Source organism: Vollenhovia emeryi, unplaced genomic scaffold (genome assembly GCF_000949405.1).
Source record: "Vollenhovia emeryi isolate VEMERY1.0 unplaced genomic scaffold, V.emery_V1.0 DF939198.1, whole genome shotgun sequence".
Classification (NCBI taxonomy): Eukaryota; Metazoa; Arthropoda; class Insecta; order Hymenoptera; family Formicidae; genus Vollenhovia; species Vollenhovia emeryi.
The window spans coordinates 21,812-43,015 of record NW_011967168.1 but is presented as its reverse complement, the minus strand read 5'-3'; the positions used below and the strand labels follow the sequence as shown (position 1 = coordinate 43,015).

The 21,204-nt window shown below is 41.7% G+C and overlaps 1 protein-coding gene across 2 annotated transcripts; it reads left to right on the top strand.

Annotated features, from left to right (window-relative positions):
• The first annotated feature begins 1,087 nt into the window (after window positions 1-1,087).
• On the top strand, window positions 1,088-4,832 carry LOC105561876 (UDP-glucuronosyltransferase 2B13-like). Of its 2 annotated transcripts, none has more exons than XM_012012231.1 (6): window positions 1,088-1,211; window positions 2,360-2,844; window positions 2,935-3,305; window positions 3,413-3,632; window positions 3,714-3,933; window positions 4,093-4,832. In XM_012012231.1, the coding sequence occupies exons 2-6, from the start codon at window positions 2,361-2,363 to the stop codon at window positions 4,421-4,423; spliced, it is 1,626 nt and encodes a 541-aa protein (XP_011867621.1). In that variant the 5' UTR covers window positions 1,088-1,211; window position 2,360; the 3' UTR covers window positions 4,424-4,832. The 2 variants fall into 2 exon arrangements, with proteins under 2 accessions (XP_011867621.1, XP_011867622.1); XM_012012232.1 differs by having other exon boundaries at window positions 1,089-1,211; window positions 2,567-2,844.
• Window positions 4,833-21,204: the final 16,372 nt, after the last annotated feature.

The following is a 21,204-nucleotide window of genomic DNA, read 5'->3' as shown; positions in this document are numbered from 1 at the left end:
CATGTGACAGCTCTACATGCCAAAGATTAATGGAATATTTAGTTTTTTTTCGTTTTTGATATAAAGTCGAGTAGGCTGACTTTCATTTTTGTGCGAACTTTAATCGTGTACAAGAATTTGCAATTCTGTAAAGCCAATTAAAAGATATCCTTATATAAAAAATGTCGGTTTTTATTAAAGTTTTATTGTTATTAAAGAAGGGCGCGAGGCTGTCAGAAATGCACGGCGGCGGTTCAGCGTGACGCGCCGATCGTCATTACCGTTGTAATAAACAACTCTCCGCGCGCCTAGTAACGATCGATCGATCTCGCCGCACGTTTGAATTGGGCAGTGGGCCGGCCTAAGACAGCGATTTTGAATAATTAATAACTCGTTAACTATTGCAAAACCCGCAAAGTGGTACAGGACTTTTCGACTTACAAGGGAACGGTCGGAAGTGTCCCTCACCGATTTCAATGAGCTTTGGAGATGTTGTAGAGCATAAAAAAGTATTAGACCCGCATTTTTTTTATCGGCTTTACTCGACGTTTAGGGGGTGAAACAGCCCCTCGAAAATAACGGATTATTTCATTTTTTACGAATATCTTCGAAAATATAAGTTTTATGGAAAAATGTTTTAGACAAAAGTTTTATTGTCTTTTATAGTCTTCACAATGGCGTAATCACATTTTTCAACAATGTCAAATTTTTTAATTTACCCCCACCCCACCATTATTTTTAAAAAATTAAAAAAATTTTTCAACGCAGAAGTTTAATAGTATCAAATGACAATTATATCCATGTATATTTTTATTATGATACGCGACGATTTGATTTTTGGGAAAATCAGATGTATGAGGTATAGGTGTCGCGCTGTATAGGTAGGTGTTGCGTTACTCCTTTCCAGTTGCGATGAAATATGTCGTATGACGCATTATGCTATTAAAAATACGTTAAAGATGAGATATCACCGATATCTTTCGCAATATTGCACATCAGGTCAAAGTCACGTATGAAAACATCAGGTCAAAGCCAATCAATTTAAAACAGTATTGAAGTGAATCAACAATGAAAAAATAGATTTTCTACGTCATCTTGCACTTATATCATTCGCTCGTAGTGCGCTGAATGTAACCAATAATATCGGATAGCTGGCATATCATTTAGTAAAATGATAGTGGAAAGAACTGTGTGTTGAATGTTACCATTGTATAGTGCTATTTTGTGAATATGTAAGTACTTAATTTGTTGTTATTGCTTTTTATTCTTGTTATTCTTCGGCTTAATATTATTTTTAATTCAAGTACTTACACAAAGACAATTTTGCCAATCTCTTCAGCCAGTCTTACCAGTGTTTATATACAAATCATTTTTTGCTAATAAAATGTCATGATTGTAAACTCTACAATTATTTTTAGTTGATAAAATTAACTTTCTGTTTACCGTAAATTTCAGAATATCTGTTTCACTATTTTGTAAAACTGTTTTCCTCTTGTCATAGTCCACATATCAAACGCAAATTATTCCGTTTTGATTAATTAATTTATTTTGGATGCGCTACAAATCTTCATTATCAAAGAAGGGAAAAGAAACAAAAGCGGCGTTAGAACTAATATAAAAAGAAAACTCCATACATCTGACTACCTCATACATCTGACTACTTCATACATCTGATTTTCCCAAAAATGAAATCGTCGTATCATAATAAAAATATACATGGATATAATTGTCATTTGATGCTCTTAAACTTCTGCGTTGAAAAAGTTTTTTTAATTTTTTAAAAATAATGGTGGGGTGGTGGTAAATTAAAAAATTTGACATTGTTGAAAAATGTGATTACGCTATTGTGAAGACTATAAAAGACAATAAAACTTTTGTCTAAAACATTTTTCCATAAAACTTATATTTTCGAAGATATTCGTAAAAAATGAAAAAATTCGTTATTTTCGAGGGGCTGTTTCACCCCCTAAACGTCGAGTAAAGCCGATAAAAAAAATACGGGTCTAATACTTTTTTATGCTCTACAACATATCCAAAGCTCATTGAAATCGGTGAGGGACACTTCCGACCGTTCCCTTGTTAGTCTAGTCCACTCTATCCCACAATAAGCGTTGATGCGGGTATTATATAGCACCCTGTATATGCATATAAAAAGAAAACGATAATGCTAAATGGCGCGCGCAATGCATTGTTCTAGTTCCTTCAAAAGAACATGTCGGAAAACAAAAATATTATTTAACGTATTACGCAATACACATGTAATATCTATTTCGCGATTTGTCGAGTGAACAAAATTGATTATGCTTTGTCAGCATACGTGTAATAGTGGCTAAAAATTAAATATATCTACTTATCAGTCTCTTTCTTGTTCCATTCACAGAATGAGACTGATTACCGGTATCTCACCAATCATCACGATCCTGTGGATTTTGATTACAACTAATCTAGCATGCGGCAAAAGGCTATTAATCATTACGCCAACTCCATCCTACAGTCATCAGATAGTATTTCGGGCAATATGTCTTGCTTTGAGCAAGCGAGGACATGAGATAGTAACACTGACTCCTAATGTTCTAAACGATCCTAGCGTGACCAACTACACGGAAATAGACTTCGGTTTTGCATATGAAAAAATTGACGACTCTGACATAAGTCAGAGCCGTTGGAATCTCACACAATTGGCGGGATTAAAAACCAGATTGCTAACGCTGGGTCATATCATGGCGGAGGATGTCCTCAGCCATCCCGATCTCGCCAAGTATCACGCAAATGGGACCGATGTGCAATTTGACGCGGTAATAGCGGAGATGATTATGACTCCCGCGATCTACATGCTGGCGCACAGATTTAACGCACCGTTAATAGGCAAGTTTCGATAAAGTTATTATTTAATCACGTCATGTATCACGTAATACAGCAACGAACGTTGTTACTCAACGAATTTTGTAACCTCAGGTATCATGTCTATGGATTTGCAAAACTGCCATCGTTTCACTCTCGGTAGTCCCGTGCTGCCGTCACATCCCTCGAATTGGGAGCTCGAAAGTTCCACAGGATTATACGTGCCATTTTGGAGTCGATTGGTGAACTTCGTCAATACTTGGTGGAGCATATACTCGTGGTTTAATAATTTCGCGAGCAAACAACAACAGATTGCCGAAAAGTATTTCGGTAACGATATACCGCATGTCATCGACGTTGCGAAGAATATGAGCCTTGTCTTGATCAATCAAGAACCCTTGCTTGCATATGCGAGACCCGAAATACCTAACGTCGTTCACTTCAGCGGACTGCACATCGCAAAGACGCCACCATCGTTATCAAAGGTAAGATACTCAATAATTATCGATTAATACGAAAGTCTTATTAGTCAATCACGCGTGTTTTACCGCAATTAAGAACAATATATCACCGTAAAGCTTACCGTCTGCAGAATCTACAAGCTTTCCTGGACGATGCGACAAATGGCTTCGTTTATGTAAGCCTGGGGTCAAACACGAAAAGCAAATTATTGCCGCAGGAAACACTGCAGATCTTTGCGGACGCTTTCGCCAGCTTGCCGTACAAAGTACTATGGAAATTCGAGAACGATAGCTTTTCCGTCCCCCCGAATGTTTTTATCTCGAAATGGACCCCACAGCAGGGTGTGCTAGGTAAGTGGAAACAGACAAGCTGTTATTTCATAAAACGCAATACCGGGATTATTAATCGTTTCCCCCCCGTCCTTGTTTTAGCTCATCCGAACATCAAGCTTTTCATTTATCAAGGCGGACTGCAGAGTACCGAAGAAGCGGTTCATTATGCCGTCCCGCTCGTAGGAATACCGTTTGTCTTCGATCAGGTGTACCAAGTTATGAAAATGGTTTCTCTGGGAGTTGCAAGGTACCTAGACATAGTCCAGCTTACCACATCGGAATTGCGCGACGCTATACTGGAAGTCGCCGATGATAAAGGGTAATTACGATGTCAATTATTAGTACGACGCGCGTGCGGCGAACCGTACGTGCATATGTATGGCAGCAATCGTCTCCGTTGCGGATAGAGAGCGACTATCGTGATATTTACATACAATAACTAACATGCATATATGTATATTTGGTGCTCTGTTTGCAGATACAAAGATAGAATGCTGGCGCTACGTGCCCTCACAAAGGACAAGCCTTATGATAGCTTAGAGAATGTTATATGGTGGATCGAGTTCATAATGCGTCACAATGGCGCACCTCATTTACGTTTCAATGGGGTCGATACCGCGTGGTATCAGCAATTCGATTTAGATGTCATTGTATTCCTGGCGATAACATCATTCTTAGTTTTATGCGCTATTTTAGGTGCCGTAGGATGGGTTTCAACGCAGTTATATATATACTTTGATTTGAGCAATCGATGTATATTGCGACGATATATAAGACGTATAATGAATGAAAAGACGAAATCGGCGTAATATTGTATAAATTGAAAGATACTCGAATCATCGTTGCGTATTTTTGTCTTACTCGCCCGTCCACGAGCTTGAGCATACCTCAGTTTAACAATAGCATTGTTTTGGGAATGTCCAGACTATGCGGAATATCGCGGATGTGTCCCTCTTTTATCCCTCGGGCATTTGCATGCGGATTTTACAGTGCTCATTTATACGAAAAATAGAGAAGCGTGCAAGAGTCGGAGAAAGTGAGAGAGGATAAATTCCGGCATAGAGGAGAACGCTGTGAATATAAAACTGGCGGTTGAGTGAAATGGGTTTTGTAAACGCACGAAATTGCATCCCCAGGTCTATTATGCTCATTTGCGCGTACCCGTAGAATTAGAAGATATAGAAAGTGAAGAAAGATAAACAAAAGAAACATCCCAGAGGAAGGCCAATAATTACATTCCATAATTATGCGAATATCCTCATTATGCGCAAACGCGGTATTCTCCCGATTACGCTCGCAAAGCTTTCGCTAAAGCCGTAGAAATTCAAAACTTAATTAGTTTCGGAAATGACGCCAAGTGTCAGATGTTATTGTTAACATGACCGATGCGTTTCGAATATCCGGTTAATGAGGCTCCCTTTGCCGCCGGTCCGCGCGTCCATTTGGCAGATGGACCTAATTCAGAGTGCAAGGATCCATTAACACGTATATTCGCCCCAAGGAATGTATAGCGCGATAATGTATACGATGCTAACATCGCGCACGTACACAGGCTCAAACGCCGCCGACCAAGCACACGTATTCTATGAACATTGCAGCAACAATTAGGAAACCCCTTCGCTATTGGGCGGAATACATATCTACGGCTATTTCAAGTACCTGTGTGAAACCTATGCGAATCGCGAGCACGTACACAGGTACACATGGCACCGATGACTATGGCATTCATCGCCATTGTAACATATAGTCGCGCGTACGCTACACTATTCCATCGTCGAGAGCGAAACATTGACTAATCAAGATATCGATCAGAAATTTCGGTAGTATACAATGGTTGGAAAAAATGTTTAATTTATTCAACCCCGTTAATCAACTGCGAGGTAAACTTAATTTTTAAAAAGTTTACTTGGCAACTCCTAGTCCCAACGCTAGCCGAATGTACATCCAAGGTTTTGGCAGAAGGGAAAAATAACTAAAGGGACGGGCAATTAACGCGCAGAGTGGTTTTTATGGCCTACGAATTTTCAGTCGATCTGGCGCGATTAGCGCGAAAACGAGGGACTCGAGGGCCAAAAGTGGCACGGGTTACATAGCCTGTCGTAAATAACATTGAAGTCTATTTAAACTTTTTCAATTATTTTGATATCTTTTACCGGCAGCGACCACCCCGAGACCGGCATCGGTCGCGTTATCGAAGCCGGAGGAGCGGAAGGTCTTGTCTTCTCCGTTCATCTCTCGCGCGCGTCCTGACGACCGTCCGCGCTCGCTTCCACTCTTGGCAAACGCGTTTCATAAATAAGCCTTTGTGCGACCCATCTGGAAATTGAATTGAAAAGTTCGCCTCGCCCACACCGTGGGAAAGCTGAAAACGACACCGCGGCGCAGATCGGCGCGCACCAACGTCGGCAACGTCAATTTTCTGGACGATTTTTCCCTCCGCCTAGCGCCCGGTCCACCATCGTCGTGGCGCGCTTCGTTTATTCGCATTCAACCGGTTGAAATCTCATTTATTACCCGTACCGTATGCAATTTCGCCTCGTTGCTTTGCCGCGCCGTCGAGCCACCCCGGTAGTAGTCGGTCGGCTTTTGCAACCGCGACGCGTCCTACGACGACAAAACCGTTCGCGCGCGAAGCGCAACGTAATTTCTGACGCGTTCGCGAATAATGCCCGTTCGCATCAATTCGCCATAGTAATATACGGAGTGATCCGGCCATTATCGTCAACACGGCTCGGTGTTTATTGTATTTGTCGTCGATGCCGCGTCGCGCGCGCGCGACGACGATAATGCAATTCGTGTTGTGGATGCAACGCTGACGAAAGCAACATCTCGCTGCGCGGTATGCGCCTTGTTTGCGTTATACTTGTCGACTGTTAATGTAAATCTGATTCTCACGATGCACCTGATCGTCAGATGCATCGCGCTGTAAAACGGTTCTCTGTACCGATAGAGAGGAGAAATTGTCGTGTACGAGCTATTCATTTCGAGATGCACGAATTCTAACTAAATGGACTTATTGTTAATCAAAAAAACCACAGATAGACGATACAAATGCCGAGGGGACATACTTGAGATATATGTACAATGTATATATGTATAATAGTTCAAAAATAAAATACCAATCCAAAAAAAAGGTTTACGTTATTAATTGCAATATCTCAAAAAGCGGAGTGGAATATAAAAATAACACAGCTCTTTATTACGGAAGAGTGAGTTGCGCTTTATCGGTGCAGCTACGAAATTATCTCCAAGTTTCGGTGCTAATACGGTCTCCACAATGCGTCTTCTTATTAGTCTATTTTATTCCGTTCCACCTACAACGGCGAAGATTAAATGGATTCGCGCGGCAATTTGTGGATCGATAGATTTTAACGCACTTGGCAGACCTCGCCGAACGGCATTGGACTGTTTCCAACCGGAACGTTCTGGAAATGTAGTTAGCTCGGTACGTAATTGGTATTCTTGACGCAAAAATTCATTTACGAAATCACTCAACATAAAAGGAGAAAAGGCGGGAGATATCTCAAATAAAAGGAAATTAATTTCGTCGGCCGCCTTAAATAAAAATCTTGATGCTTCGTTCAATTTTAATCCGACCATCTCTCACGCCCGTCCCTATTTGTATTCGTCTCGGAATAAATATTTTACGTGTAACTTATAATTAAAAGATATATCCCGCGATGAACTCGTGGAAAGGAAAGGCAGACAATCGAGGGAGATAGAGACTAATGCAAAACTTGATTTTATAAAATGATAATGTATCGCGATGGAAATGCCAGGAGCGACGGTTAAATACGAGGACGGTGCGTAAGCATCTCCACTGAAATGCTCGAAGCAAACTTTAGAAAACAATATAGCAACTTACACTCAACGTTTCATTGGCTGAGATGCTTACGCGCTATATGCATATGCTCTCCTATCCATTTACATAACTTTTAACTTCGCGGGCCGTTCTGGAGTTAAAGACTCTCTCTCTTGTCTCTCCTCCTTGATTTTTTTAAATCCACCCGCCAGACGAATGTAAATCTCTATCATGCAAATATAATTACGACCTGGTTCAGAATTTACCTTCACCGCACTAACGCAGAAGCAAATATTTACGAGCAGGTCGCTCGAAGAAATCATCAGCCGCGGTGCTCCTTCTTCCCTGCCATGCATTTTTGTCAAAATTTACTTACACACTTTGCTAACTTTAGTGAAAAAAAATTTCATTATTTTTATTCATTTTCTCTCTCTCTCTCCCTCATGTCGAATTTTTTCTTTAACTTGCACTGTTCCTGTACTTTTCCTCTCTAATCAATCTTCCCTGTGTTACGCTATCTCTTCATCACGAAGGAAATGACAGAAGCGAGTCTAAATACGACGTTCCATTCTCACCCCCTTTCCACCCACGTTTGTTCCTTCACAGTTTGAAGACACGTAATACCTCGCATACGCACATGGCTTCTGACAGAGTGCCTTGTCTACTATCTGTAATTATACTGAACTTCGTGCCGAGACTGCGGGAACCTCCTATTCTGAGAACGAATTAAAATAAATCTCAGAGATAGCGGCTGCTGGCCCGGCGGGCGAAAAAAGATCTTGTTGGCCAACATAATAAGAGTTATTTATAGAATACTTTATATGAGTATTCCGGAGAAAATGCGAGAAGAGAATTCGTATGAATTGTAAAAATTCAGATATTGCCGGACGTGTTTTCAAACATTTCATTTTCTGTCACATTTCGAAAGATATCCGAATGTTTCTGTTCTCTTCATGTGACTAATTATAATCAATACATAAAGAGTTAATAATTTTTATAAAAAAATTACAAAGAAATTAAAAAACGAAGCTATTCTTTATTCTTCTCTTTTCTACGGTACGCAAACTTTTAGTTACTAAACCGCTCAAAAAACTCGTGCTACATTTTGTACCTACGTTTTATCCCACGTTGCAACTAATGTCATTTTCCCAATAATTGCGCCCGATTAACGCGCTTTACTTTTATTAACACTGATAAAAAACTCAATGATGTATTCGTTAGCTTAAATCTCAAAATTAAAGTCAAATCCGGCTTTCAGGATGAAGAGCGGATATACTTCGTTTTAGTTTGACTTATTACTGTTTCACACCGAGTTTGTAGTACCGAACGAGAAATAAAAATCCGGCTTAACGTTCCGAGCGGACTATTGGTTGCCCGGAGACAAATTTTTGCGCGATATTGGAATTCTTTTTCTTTCCTCCTCGTTCGGCTAATGCGATCTCGATAAAGAGAACAGAGGCAACGTTCGCTCAAAGAGGTAGGGACGCGTCCCTTTGCCGGGTAGAAGGATGGGGTGCGCAATCAGGAATCCTTTCACTGTAACTTACAGAGATATAGCCGTCTCTCGTGTTGTATGCAAATCCATCTGTACTTGATTATTTCGATTCATCGTCGATGGACCCATCGACTGATCGAGCCGATCTAACGGGAGGAGAGCACTGCCACGAATGATGCCAACGCTTTTTCATTGTTAATAAAAGTTCGCAAAGCGATTGCCAGCAGGATTTGGCCTTTTGGCACTTTAACTCACTATCGAAAAGCTCACGCGTCGCTCACACTAAACAGACAATTGTGTCTAATTACATTCTCTCTTATCCTAATGTATTTTAATATCCTTCGTTACTCGCTGCCGAGAATCCTAGCTAATTTATGAGGGAATGTCCAAAACTTTTCCTACTCTGGACGGTCGCATTTGCCTGGATTCCGTCTAGAACGAGAGTTGCAGATTGCAAATTGCAATTGCAAGAAGCGAACAGAATGATAGCAATAAGTGCGATAAAAGTATACGTGGTTTGAATTCAGATTTCTGTAATTGGACAAGCGTTTCAACCCCGATGGGACAGCGGATGCGACTTTTCGTTTACGTCGTGTGCATGCGACGACCGATTTCATCGGACTCAGTATGCGATTTTGCATGGTGGTCCTTTATTGGCGGCTACGGGTCGCGGCTTCGTCTACGAGAATCGCGCGCGCTCGTATCAACACTCGCTCGTTGTTGTGCACCGTGGGAAATTGAAAATACTCGAAATTCCGTTGATGCGGTGAAACGTGATAACGTGTCTCCTGAATGCGAGAGTGATCCGCTTTCGGTGGCGGCAGGCTGCTAAAGTAACGGCGAAATGGCGCAATTGCGCGCGAGGCCCTCGGGTGTCCCGGCATTTCCGTCTGTATTTTTTGGGTCATGTTCCGTAAAACGCATCGCGTCCTTTATCGCTTTTGCCCGGACGTCTGACGTGCGAATTTGTTGCATTTTAAATAAAAGTCGGCGCGCCTGCGAATAATGCGATCCGCTGCATTCATTGCCGAAGGAGGAATGCGCATCGATCAGCGCTAGAACGCCGAAACTTGTAAGAGCTTAGAAGCGCACGGTATATAGCGTCGAGATATATCGCATAGCGCGCACGTTTCTCGATTGGACGTTTAGACACGTTGAGTGGCAGGAACCCGACTGAGGGAGGATCGACGGGCGGGAGGGATAGGGTGAGAAATAGGCAAGAAGTAATTCGGAGACGGGGTAACCCGGAGCCACTGAACTTTCTCGATTAAAAGTTAATTACCTTTCGGCTAAGACCGCAGAATTTCAATCGACGGACGAATAATTGTTCCACCGTGGATGAGAGCTAGCACAGCGGGGCAATTAGCAGAATAAACATTTAATCTCATCTCGCGCTGAATTTCTTGATGATGCTAGTGTCAACGATAAATCGCACTGCGATTCTCCCGTATGTAACGAAATATATCTGACGCAGACTTCGCGAGCCAACGCCGTTCTCGAGCGTGTCTTTCTCGCACTTTTAACGGAATTGTGCGTGAAATGAAATCTATATATTCTCTAAGTATACTAGCGATAGCGTGTTGTCTCTTCTCTTTCAACGCAGGATCTGCTAAAACGCACTTCTCCCATGAAATCGCTCTTTGCTTCGAGAAACGGCCAGGATAAAGAGCCAACCAAAGAGTTTTGCGGAAAAAGCTCCTCTTATTCGTGCAAACGCTTTTTACCCTTCGTCCGTACGAAGAAGCAACCGAAAACGACACAAAAGAAGCGGGTCTGAAAGGACCTTTCAGGAAAAGCTCGGTGGTGGAGCAAAAGGAACGATAGGTGCCGCGCCGGGGGGCAGAATAGTGCGCGAACGGGCGAACGAAATTCGTAAGATATAAGGGGAAATTAGCAGATACTGCTGGGATACGTTAAATTGAATAGGAATACCTCAGGACGGAGCGTGGAGTTCACGGAGGAGACATAACTCACTCGCAACTTCGGCTGGAACTCATAGCCCGTGCCATTTCTACCGTCTCTCCCTCCAACCCCACAGAGCACCCACAGCAAACCCTTTACGAGCGGGCCCAGCGAGACGTTGAAACCCCGTGCTACATTCAAGATGGAAATTCGCTACGTACATGCGAACGATGATGTTGGCGGGATTATTTAATTAACAGCTGCGACGGGGTCCGCATGTCTTAATTACGCCGCGGTCAATTATACAATCGTCAAAGCGCGACGGAATTGCGGTTCAATTACCCCGAATTCGCCCACCAAGATCCGCACCCGCGCCCATTCTCATTCGCGATCTTCCCACAACCCGCTAACTATTCCTCCGGCTTCTTTTGTTACGAGAAATGAGTCCCTAAGGGAACCGAGTCATTTTAACTCGCACCTCTCGGCAATTTTTCCCTCCCCGCAGCTTCATACAACGTTGGGCGATTTTTATCGAGCATAACAAAAAAGAGATTGCAGATCGTGAAATCACAAGGTGCCACAGCCACGAGGTACGTGGGTAGGATTCGCACAAGTTTCCAGGAATCGTCTGCTTTTGCTGTCAGTTGCATCGCGCGTCGGCGATGTTGAACGAATATTTGCTAAGGCTGGTAACTGAAATTCGTTCCGCGCTTTCCGGCTGGGCGATTTAAGAAGGGATGGTGTAATTCCGCGGAAAGTGCACGTTCGGAATACCGGTATGGAGCGAAACGTTCCGTGCGATGTTTTGGGTCGATGATGAATCGGTGCTCGCGCGGTTGCGGCGCGGATCGCCCGTGTAAACGATGCACGCGGTTTTATGTATTTGTTGTAAACGAGCAAAATTAATGGTGCGCCAGCGGTCGGCTGTCAAAATGCGCGACGTCAATAAACACCATAACCCGTATTTATACTTTTAATGAATGGAATATGAAAACATAATTTCTCACATCCACCCGGAAATAAAATGTTACTACATCGCGGACATTCGCCACGTGTTTCAAAATATACAAATAAATGTATAAATTTAAAATGTAGAATAGATGCCCGTGACACGGGATTGCACTTTTCTCTCGAAAAGTATGAAAACGGTGAGTTTGCAGCGGTGCGACTCCCCTCGAATGTTAATATATTTGTAAATAACATTATCCCGCGGTAATTACATTAACTTACGTTACTATAAGGAGGACTACAGTTCCTGCCGCTTCGTCAAGCAAAGGGGGTTGTTATTTTTGTGAGCGAGGAAAAATAGCAAAGCGCGAGCGCAAGCAAAACGCGTCTATGCGTAAGTACAGAAAACTGAGACAAGCGAAGCGTAAGTACGGAAAAACGAATCCCGGAAAAAGAGACGCGAGCGCGGGAGATTTAAGTAGGATTCTTATGTCAATCGGATTCCACCGTAAGTAACAAAGGGAAAAGGCCGAATGGAATCAAGCGCGTCAGAGACGCGACAGAAAGGGTTGCGGAGCATTCCGACGCTTAAGGGAAGAACAAACAAATCGATGTGCAAGCATTTCATCTTCACCCTTTTATCGGCGCCCGCTCGACTTTACGACGTGCATGACTTTTACTCGCTGTCGGGAAGATTTAAGGCGAACTTGCAACGCGCTTCTCGTCCGTCCCATCAATCTGTATGAGCCAATCGATATTTTTCACACGTCCTAGTCATCGTATTATAAATCGTCGGATTTTCGACACTCGTTAATTCGACGAGCATAATCTCGCGATCAGATCTGTCGCTTTCATAATCTCGACGAGTTATTTGCTTATAACAACTATTTGCATACAAACTAACGTAATAAAAATTCATTTTACTTTATAATGCGATTTATGGAAAATTGAGCCGCTCCCATTGCGACATTTTGTAAAATGAGCATGAAAAGGTAAACGAGCTTAACTGCTGGAAACATTTTCGAGATTAGCTCGGTGGCGAACAAAAACCAATTTTTACACTATAATAGAGCTCAGCTTCGGATTTAAAGACGAATCTACTTTTTTACATGGATCTATCTTATGCTCTACGTAAATAAATGTAATACTGTATCAAAAATAAGTTTCGTTAAGTTAATACGATAAATGGAACAACAGTGCACGTTTTATTCATTTCTGCGACTCTTTCGTAAATAATCCAATTTATTCCTAGATACAGATTCCTATTTATTACATTCGCCCGATAAATTATTCCTTCGTTCCCTTTTTTAATTTGTGAATGCTCGTGTGAGCGATAAATCAGCCGATTTAATAATCGCAGGGCAAAGATGTTTAAATCGCATACTCGCCGGCTATGCCTCGGAAGGTGAAATGGCAGCACGAGAGTACGGGAAAAAATGGTGAACGGGGAACAGTACAGTTATAATAAAAGGTAGAAAGAGTGGAAGAAGAGGGAGGAATCCAGTGGGACCGCTCGGCGGTACTATGTTTTCACAATTATTCTCCGGCAGTTAGTGGAGAACAGAGGTACGGGCGGATAAGGATGAGAGTGAGGGCGAGAGTGAGGAGAACGGAAGAATTCGAAGAGAGTCCTCCCTCCCGAGATAAGAGTCGGGGGCGACGGTAAAACTCTCGGTGAGCACTTTTGTTAATTAAATGCCGTTGTTCGGCTCAACTCGGGCTCTTTTGATCGAGTTATCGTTTAAACAGCGTTCACTTAACAAAGGACCCGGTAAGCGGGTTGGAAGCAGCCCGTGCCGCGCAAACGTATCAAATAGCCGCCATCTTTTGCTAATTAGAGCCAATTTCCACTTCCGCGCTATCACTTCGACATTCGTTTGTGTATCCATCGTTACCTGCTCTTTGCACGAATATAGGACAAGTATGCTTTTCCGTTTCAGAGAATTCACGTTGAATTTCGGCAGCGTTAAACACCAACCATTATTGCGACGGGTTTTACACTTGTCAGTCACACTGACAGAAAAGTACGTAGTATTTGAAACTATAATTGCATAGTATTGCAATAGTATTGCATAGTAAAATTATTATAGTCAGGAATATCATTTTTATAGTAATTATTATACTATATTATTAGTAATAGCAACTGTGGTCGGCTCCTAAAATGTCTATAAATTATCGTGAGATTGTGGTAGCTGCAACCCTTTTTTTTCTATCGGTGCAAATGACGTATTTTACTATGCGTAATAACGCTTAAGCGGCATTTGTCTCCGCGGCCGTGGCGTCCATCGATTTGTCGAACGTGTCGCCGCGAAAGTCATTTCGAAGAGCTTTATAATACATCCGGCCATTGTAAAAGTGTGCGCGCGCGCGCGTGACACAAAGTAAATGGTTCGTTTCGCATAAACAGAGCAAGCGAGCGCGGATTGATATCACGCGAGAATAGCGAGCGAGCAAAAAGTTTCGATCGCGTTGTGTTCCAGGCGTTATATTGTACATACGTGCCCGTGTATGCTCGTCGGAGCGATCATGCGTGCCGTCAAAAGAGTTAACTTAGACGTAGCCACGCACGCCGTCACCGGCGGCATGTTAATAAATCGGTCGATTTTTTGCAGCCCTTTCTTTATGAACGGCAGACCCTCTCCCTCTCCCTCCCTCCCTCTCCCTCCACCCCCCTCTTTCTCTCTCGCTCGCTCGCTCGCTTTCGCGACCATTTATGCCGTCCCATGTCGCTTCACGGAAGTCTTTTTCAGAGAAATAAAAAAGCTCGATACGTTACCATCGGTTACCATGATATTGCTGCTCGCTGAAGCATCATAAAGCTATTCCCGACCGATTACTGTTCCCTCGTGTTGCACCGGCTTTTTACGGACGCATTAAGAGGCTTTCTCCATTGCCGCCGTTTGTCCCTTTGCATCGCTGTCACCATTTCGCAGGCGATAACGGAGCGCAATCTCGGCCGACACTTTCTCGCGCGGGTTTCGTGCGTCGAGGGAAATATGATAATCCTTAGGCAACGCCGGTGTAAAATCGCGTCGTGCCAGCCTGGATTTTATGAGCGATCTGGCGACTCTCTTCTACGTTATTTCCGAGGAAATAGATGAGACGCAGCCGTTCTTTTACCCATTAATTTCCACTGTATGATATCTTTTCGCTTCTTTAATGCAAGTGCCAAAGACTGTGCCGATATGAAAAAAAATTTCCACCTGCGGATGTAAACTGCGCGGATATAAAATTTATAAAACGCACTGCGTGTGCATGAAATAAGAGAAAATTATACTTTCGCTAGTTTATTGAAAATCTCTTTCTAAGAAGCTGTTATTATATAAGCCAGGCAGAAGAAGTAAGGAGAGAATGTGCGATTTAAATAATTTCTTTAACGCGCAATGTTTTTTTAATGTTCAATTCTGTGTACAACTTATTAAATTTATTTTGATGAAAAGTAATTAAATGAAAAGTAAAAATAATGATATATTTTTCTCGTCATTGTTCTGGTTAGAGTTTTTCGTCACGTGGTCGGTTGATCGTCAGGGAACGATCCCCTCCTCTAATTCCCAGAGAAGGGGTCGACATCGGAAAGTTGTTTCGTGCCTACGAGTCGCGCGCCTACCACCGAATGCAAAATCCATTTCCGTCTAACCAGGAAACTTTTAACAAGCCGCATTCGAAGTATGCGTGTTCCGTGTTAAAGTTATCCGGTACACCGACAAGTACATATATTGCGCGTAGGTGAAACATAGCGGTAATTACTTCGCGTCGAGACTTGTGATTTAGGAAAATTGTGGTTATAGTTTTAACGATCCTAAAGAAAAATCGATTTGATGAAACGGTATTATTCGCCACTTGCTACAGCCGTATCGGGGCGATGATAATATTTTTCAATTATCATTTCGAATATCGACTTTCCCGAAGTAATTTGACATAACTCGCCGTCCGTCCGAATTTGACGCGACCTCAGGAAACAGTGACGGAATGTGCACTGATAGAAAAAAAATGGTTGCAGCTACCACAATCTCACTATAATTTATAGACATTTTAGGAGCCAACCACATTTTTATAATTCTTCCAACTACGTAAGTTAACTTACGTAGTTAATAATTAACTAATTTACTATTCATTACCTGGATGTTTTAACAGAATAATAGTTAAGATAATAAGATAAAGTAATGCCCACTGGGCATTAGTGGGCACTGGTGTACAAGATTTTGGTCAGCGGTTTCCCCCTCGGAAAAGTGATATTTCTAGATTTTAACGAAGAAGGACAACTTCCGCGCTAAGAATACCAGAGGATACTATACTATCGCACGCCACAATTGCCAGGTCCATTGTAACGCATCGCATATTGTTCTCGTCGAGCGGCAAGCTTATTTGAACATATCCCGTTGATGAAGTGCAGCGAGCGAAGCCAATGGTTAGCCTGTCTACGAGCAAGTGGGTCAGTACCAACATCTTGAAGACACTCAAACTTGGTCCCGACCAACTCTCCCCGGGGATTCCCGCGCATAGTGTCTGCTGTATGTTGAATACACGATTTCTGTGTGGAGTGGTAGAAACTTTGGCTGGGACTGATACGCGAGATACACGGGAGCGCATCGTCGCGATTTCCCCAACTGATTGCGAACTAATATTCCGTTAAACTCGCTGCGAGTTATGGCGGGGGCATTAATGACGAGTAACGTTATACCATATAACGTTATCCGATTTCAATGTCAAACTAATTACAACGCTACGAACATTCGCTGCCTGAACACATGCGATTTGCGTAGCGCGAATCACGAAATTTTTTTTTTCCAGTTAGTCGTGGACTCTGTTTATACACGATCGACGGTGATTATGCAAACGCAATCATCGCGCTAGACTTGTTGCGCCGTGAGCCTTCTGTTCGCGGGAATTTATTGTCTTGAAAATTTTTCCCGTTTTCTAAAGATCACTTTACGCGAGTATGGTACACCGCGCTTCTGCCGAACCTCGAGTTTATTTATTCATCGGTCTATAAAAAAAGAGTCGTGAAATCACTAAATGTCATACTGGCTTAATGCCGAGAGGTAGAGCCGGGGCTAACGGCAGGAGCGAATTCAGCCGTTATATACAGGGGGAAAACAGAGCGGACTGTAATTAAATGTGAATTATTTAGAGTACGTTTTGTGCGAAGTCAGCTGCAGATATCGTGATTCCCGTCGGGCAGCAACGTCCAAGAGCCCGCGATACCTATAATGGGGGCAGCTCATTCCGCTTGTGACGAAATTACGCTACGTACACCGCCAGGCATATACGCACAGACGCACGCACGCGTGTACACAGTGCGACTACGCGACGGCACATGTGGTGAAGAAGCAATTAGCGAGTTGAGCAAATTCCTGATATTCCAGCGAGCTTCTTTTATCTTTCTATTATGATACGTTGATCACAGAGGGCCCATATATTACGCACGCGGTAGCGGAGCAATTTCACATTAAATTTCCCATTACGTTACGCTAAAATAAACCACATTTTTCGTCGCGAACGGTTAGGAAGAACAGCGATCAACGTACGACCGAGAGGAAAAAGGCGGAAAAATTCTGAGCAGGAAATGGCGCGTACGATAAAAGATGCATGATAAGCGGCTGTTTCGTGCGTAGCTTTCCGTAGTAGAAGGGAGGAGGGCTTAATCCAGAAATATGAAGTAATACGTTGTAACGCGCTCTCTTCTGACACGAGCTAATAATAAATCTCAATTTCGCCGAGTCAAAATAATGCGTGCGTGGCGAGAGCGCCCTCTTCACAACTAACGACGAAACTCGTTTTAATTAATGCTAGAATCGCTACAAAATTACGAGGGATGAACTTAGTTTGGCGTATAACGTATTCAAGCGCGGCGAAGTTATAATGCATCAAAAGCGCACAAATGGCGTCTCTGTTCGCGTATTACACTGATTACCGATTCAGTATAACGAGCCATGAATATCATCTTTAATAAAATTATTCTTTACAAAATGATCGGGTTGACTTCAGACAAAATAACCGCGGAGCCTGGTCACGAGTCTTGGAGGGCATTTAGCAGAGTTCGTTTCGACCATCGACCGCCACTTGACACGAGAGAAAAAAAATTTCACAAGGGTTTCGCCGCGCGATTGTGAACAAAACCATTTCCGTGGAAGAAGGGCAGAACTCAGTTAACTTTTTCGCTAGCCACTTCGTTCAAATCACTCGGCCAGCGAGGGCAGGTAAGTACAATATTTTCCACTTGAAACTTTCGACCGCGAATCGGAAAAAACTGCTGGCCCGACAACGGTCACTCGGCAAGGCCATTCGAGCATTCGTAATCAGTATTTATCGGTAAGATCGTTTTTCACAGACTTTGTTTCCTTCGCAGATCAACTAAGATCGAATGATCGTCGAGTGCGAACTTCTTCATTGTGAAAGAAGGCACTGCGATCGTCTTTCTTCAAATCATTAATGTTCGTGGCGCGAAAAAGCATTGAAACGCTATCGACGATTGCAACATCAGTTTTTCGACAATGCTAAATTATTTCAACTCCCGTTGTTTCTATTTCCGTGAAAATATTCATAAGCGAATGTATGTACATCATATATAACAATAATTTCGTTGAAAACTTTTCAACAAAATCTTTTCTCAAATTTCTTTTATGTCGATAAATATATTTTCCAATATTTTCCATTAGTTGTTTCCTAAAAATTGCTCGGAAATTTTGGGAATTATTTAGGATGCACAAGTCAGTATTATTATTATGTATATGTGTGCAATTAAAATAAACATGTAAAATTAAACTATATGTAAAGTAAAATTTAAATATAAATGTACGTTTTAATGTCTTCCCCGTGTTTTAAATCCGCAAATATTCCGTCATTCGAGAAAGAATGAAAAATATCCGTCCGCGCTGCAAATAACATTACGATAAAAATTGGTCCGTGTATTACGAAAAATAAATAAAAAAAACAATGCTCTGCCTCCGATCGATGCTTCTTTCAGCGTGGAGCATTTTGTGTTATCGCACTTATCAACGCGCAGATACGCTCGGCGTAACTGGGATTACACGTGTGTTCGTATAGAAATCGACCACTACCACGAGCATTGCTGGGGGCTATTAATCCGATTGCCAATCGATTCAGTTGGCCGTGTTCAGATGCGAACGTACGTCCATGTTGGAATAGATTTTTCATTTACAGGTGCTACCTACAGTTTGCTGCATTCGATTAATCGCCGATCGAAGGAGTCAATCGTCAAGATACATCCGCGATACGTATAAAACGATATGATACGTAAAACAATTGTACATACACATCTCTTTAGCGTAGACGTCTTAACCATCTTCAAATTGTTTCTAACAGCAAATTCGGTTGCTTACACTAGTGCGTACTGAGTGCACAATAAGGCTTGTTTATAGTCAATTCTTATATTTGACAATCATCTTAAATATTTCTTGAAATATTTCGTAGCCAGTAAAATGATCTGTACAGAATCCACGCGAATCGTTTTTTGGGCTAAATGCTCTTTGAACGTGTATTTAAGACAAAGTTAAGTATCAAAATTGACTATAAACTGGCCTTAGTGTGCACTTAGTGCGCACTAGCGCGAGCAATCGAGTTCGCTGTAAGTATCCACAATTTGTGGTTGAGCATTGTATATTTTTAAGTATTTGTATACATGCAAGGAAGTATTGTAATTGTATGCGCAACGTTAATTTAAAATAAAAAATAACTTATCACTCACTGATACGATTCGCAACAGCAGAGTTGTACATCGTTAACTTATATGTGAAACTGTAAAAATACAAATATATATACGATTATTATAGAATAATTATGTAAAGTTATATATATTGAATTAATAAAATAAAAACACAGAATACATGCTTTATTTTGCACAAGTAGCAAATAATATAAAAATGTAAGACACTTACCTCACCATTTCTCCGCCGTTGCCCGATGCCTCCTGGACCTCCTCCTTCTCTCAGATTTCCTTGTAGCACTCACACACACTCACTCGCGAAAATCATTGATCGCGCGAAATTTCGGGCACTCCCGTACGCGATGTGAAATACCGCGAAACGCACGAAATATTATTAACAAATATCGCGTGACGAAATGTAACCGCGACAAAGTACCACGGTTTACGTTCATATTTTAGATGAGTTAGTCTCGTGAAATATCTATGTGTACCTACGTTGATAAAGAGCCGTCGCCTCAACATATAATTCGTTTCTCAATATAAGCTGTAGAAACTTAATAATTAATAACGGAAAATAATAACACGCACGGAGCGACTCTCGCCACTGCTTGCCGGCTCGACGTTCGGCGAACGAGTGAGAGCGCGGCGACCTTCAGGTACACGATGGTACGCACACATCATACGTCACCACGCCGAGTGAAAAACAACAACGAACGTTGAAAATTCGTTGTCCCGCCTACGAAATTGAAATTTCTGTACTTAATATTTTACATTACTTTGTTCCGTGACTGTTACTACGTTTTGTGTATCATTCTGCGGACTTATTGGTATTGATTAAATGAACGATAAATTCTGTTGAATCGAGAAAATGTTTCGAAACAAAAATCGTTGTTACTTAAATTCTAATTACTCAGATTAGAGATTTTACCTCAAAAGTTGGTGTATAAAAATGAATATTTCTAAAATGCAAATCTTCATTTGCTACGAATCTAAAAGAGAAGTGAAGCACACTGGCGCTTCGAGAAAATCAATCGGCATCACGTAAAAGAGGACTCAACTGTTCGATATTAACGACATTCGCGCTGGTAACATCTCTTTTTAGAAAAAAATACTAACCACGGAAAAAAACATCGTGTTTTAGTGATTGAAGTAGGATCTTGTGTAGTTTACAGCATTTCACCATCTAGCTTTTACTTAAACCCGCGAAGATATTAAGGTATACATGTAAAACAAAAATATCCAATTCTATTTAATATTACTCATATTTAAGGATCACAGTATAGTCGCGGCAGAGAATGAAATAATAGTAGTACAAGTGCTTACAACACAGTGCCATAAATCTGAGAGCTATAATGCTCATATTCGATCTACACGTTATATCATCATAAACGTGAACAAACTTTAACAGAGCACAGTAGTCTGACCACGTTCTGTGCCAGACAGTAATACATCCGACTCACCTAGTAGGCAATGCGTTAGGCGAACGTGCCTAGTGTCTAAGCCGAACGTGCTTCTGGAAATTATAAACTATACGTCTCGTCACGTATTAATAAATATTTATACAAGTCCCCTGTACTGCCACCTAAACCGTTTTCTTGCTGAGAAAAAGCTAAATGATGAGATACTGTAGACAACACAAGATCCTACATGGATCACCAAAACTCTTTTCTATATGTTAAAATGAATTTTTCCTTGAAGAAAACATTGAGTAATGGTAATGTTTAAATAATGAAAAATTAATATCTGTAACAAATGCTTCTTTCGGATAAAAATACTA

Bases quoted from the DNA above. Each gene is read 5' to 3' on its own strand.
- LOC105561876 (XM_012012231.1), top strand. From the start codon at position 2,361: ATGAGACTGATTACCGGTATCTCACCAATCATCACGATCCTGTGGATT. The intron at 3,306-3,412 runs GTAAGATACTCA...TACCGTCTGCAG, and splicing joins CGCCACCATCGTTATCAAAG to AATCTACAAGCTTTCCTGGA. The intron at 3,633-3,713 runs GTAAGTGGAAAC...TCCTTGTTTTAG, and splicing joins CCCACAGCAGGGTGTGCTAG to CTCATCCGAACATCAAGCTT.